Source organism: Loa loa (genome assembly GCF_000183805.2).
Source record: "Loa loa unplaced genomic scaffold supercont3.383, whole genome shotgun sequence".
Lineage (NCBI taxonomy): Eukaryota > Metazoa > Nematoda > Chromadorea > Rhabditida > Onchocercidae > Loa > Loa loa.
The window spans coordinates 40,368-42,983 of record NW_018108563.1 but is presented as its reverse complement, the minus strand read 5'-3'; the positions used below and the strand labels follow the sequence as shown (position 1 = coordinate 42,983).

General features: G+C 21.4%; 1 protein-coding gene across 1 annotated transcript; it reads left to right on the top strand.

Annotated features, from left to right (window-relative positions):
• Nucleotides 1-698: 698 nt before the first annotated feature.
• On the top strand, nt 699-1,576 carry LOAG_12592 (enteropeptidase; the record flags this gene model as incomplete). The annotated part of the gene is made up of 2 exons (XM_003148106.1): nt 699-779; nt 1,445-1,576. 2 exons carry the CDS (start codon nt 699-701, stop codon nt 1,574-1,576), a joined length of 213 nt encoding a protein of 70 aa, XP_003148154.1.
• Nucleotides 1,577-2,616: the final 1,040 nt, after the last annotated feature.

Below are 2,616 nucleotides of genomic sequence, written 5' to 3'. Positions count from 1 at the left end.
TCATTTTAATATTGAAATTTAATTCATTGCATCAACTAATTAATCCATTTAGGCTTTGATTAATTTCTTATCTCTCATTTTTTCTCATTTTCTCCAATTTAATTTTTCAATCTGTTGGAAAAAAAAGACTTAATTTCAGATTATCTTTTAAATAAAACTTTGTTTTTTTTTTTTTGTTAAACACAGTGTCTTTTGACAATTTCCAGCTTTCCAATTCTCATCTAATTCTATTGACAGAACAGATTACTTTTGTCAATTTCAATGATAAATTTTCTTTTTTTTTTTCTCTCTCAAAAGCTTTTATGTCAACTATTCTTAAAAATGAAAATGAAAAAAAAAAAACTTTCTCAACTATTAATAATTGTTTTTTTTTTCAAAGGGACAATTATAATTTAGCAATTTTTTTTTTTCACCAAATTCTATTTCAATTTTTTCTTCATTTCAACTAGATTACTACATTAATTAAGTTTTGACAAACTTGGGTTCTTTTCTTTTTTCGATTTTTCATTTTTCAAATTTATCATATTTTAAATTTTATTCGTTTTATGATAGCATCCTATTTATATCAATTAAAAATTAGCATATGATAACTTGTTTTTCATATCATTATGATAACTTGTTTTTCATATCATTATGATAACTTGTTATTCTTATCAATTAAAAACTTAATTATAAAAATTTCGAAAATTGATCCAGGCATGGTTCAACATATTGTTGGAGTAATTCAGTTTGCCCATCACATACAACATGTATCGAAGGAAAATGTTGCAAAACTGATTGTAAGTTTGTCGTTTTTTTCTTTAAATTAAAAATTTTAAATTCAAATTGAAATGATTTCAAAAATGAGTGAAATTGAAATTGACGATAAAAATAGATAATTGAAAAGAATGACTAATAATTTTCTTTTTTTTGTCAGTATTTATTAATAATAGAATTTTATATTTAATTAGCACATTTAATTACTTCAATTAGTATTAGTTATTTTTCAATTAATTAGTTCATGATAGGTGAAGATGATGAAATACATTGATAATAATGTATATTTACTTTCAATCAATAATTAAATAATTTATTCAAATTTGCAACCAAAAATAGTTTAATCATTATTTCAAGCAATAAATATTAGAAAACAATGTATTTTTCTTAAATTAGTAACAATGAAAGTAATTACGAAATTATAATTATTATTGTTAGTAGTAGATATTAATTATTTATGAATAATTGATAAGTTAGTTAAGAAATGCAAAAGTGATAACAACAATTGTGATAACAAACAAATACAATTCCTAAATAGAAAAATGATCGTTATCAATGGCTCAAATTATTGTTTGCTTAGGAAGCTACTAATGTTAACACACGTACGTTCACGTACGTTTTGTATAAAGTTATGAATGCAATAAATGAATTTTTTACGTGTGTTTTAAGTGTATTAAAAAAGTTTCAGTTTCATATAATATCCGTCAATGTCCGGAAACATATTGGGAATGCGGTAGCGGTGAATGCGTTCCGTTGGAAACACGTTGTGACGGATTGCAAGCATGTAATGATGGATCAGATGAAATGCATTGCGGTTTAAATTTTTACTTTTTTTTTTCCAAAATTTGCATAAAGCTCTTTTTGCACTAAGTTTTTTTTTTTCTTAAATCATCTTAGATATCACTCGATAAAATACCATTAATTTTATATGTCATCAACAACGAATTCATTATTTTAATTATCATTGCGTAAAATTCAGTTATAAGATTTAATTATTACAACGCTTACTTTATCATTAATGAAATTTAATTATAAAATTGAACGGTTTTAATAGTCATCATTTCACTAGTGAAATTTAATTATACAATTCAATTATTTTAATACTTACTTTATCATTAGTTAAATTTAATTATAAGATTCAATTAATTTAATACTTATCTCATATGTTGTCAGTAAAATTGAAATATTTTAATTGCTCACTTTGCATATTATCGATAGGACTTAATTATGATATTAGTTTTATGGAAAAATTTGATTTTTTTTTTCGCCATACGAACCATTTATTTGCATTAATTAATGCAAAATTTAAAATTCAAAGATGAAGAATTAGAATGAAAATGAAATTTTAAATTATCAAACATTTGCAAACATTTATACTTTTGACAATTGTAACATTTTATTAAAAATTATAAATGAATCGAAATTTTTTTATGAATAATTCAATGATCAAACATCACTTTTTTTTTTATTTCAAAAATTTTATTGAATTTAGCTTACATATTCTATAATTTAGATTTTATCAAAATTCATTTTCAAATAATTGTCAAAAATGATTTTACAGCTAATTATATTTTCCTAATATTTATAAAAATATACTATTTTGCTATGATGGCTCAATAGAATAATTTATGTTAGCTTGCATTAATGAATTAATTAAGATTATTGCTAAATCTAATTTATTGCATTTTTTTTTCTCAAATTTTATGGTACAGTCATATTTTTACAAAATATTCATTATCATCTGTGAATTAAAATCAACAAAATGCTAAAAAAAAGTTGTTTTTTTGAAATGAAAAATTGAATTTTAATTTATATTTCAAATTTTTGATATTATAAAAAGGAATAAAAAGGAAAAAAAAA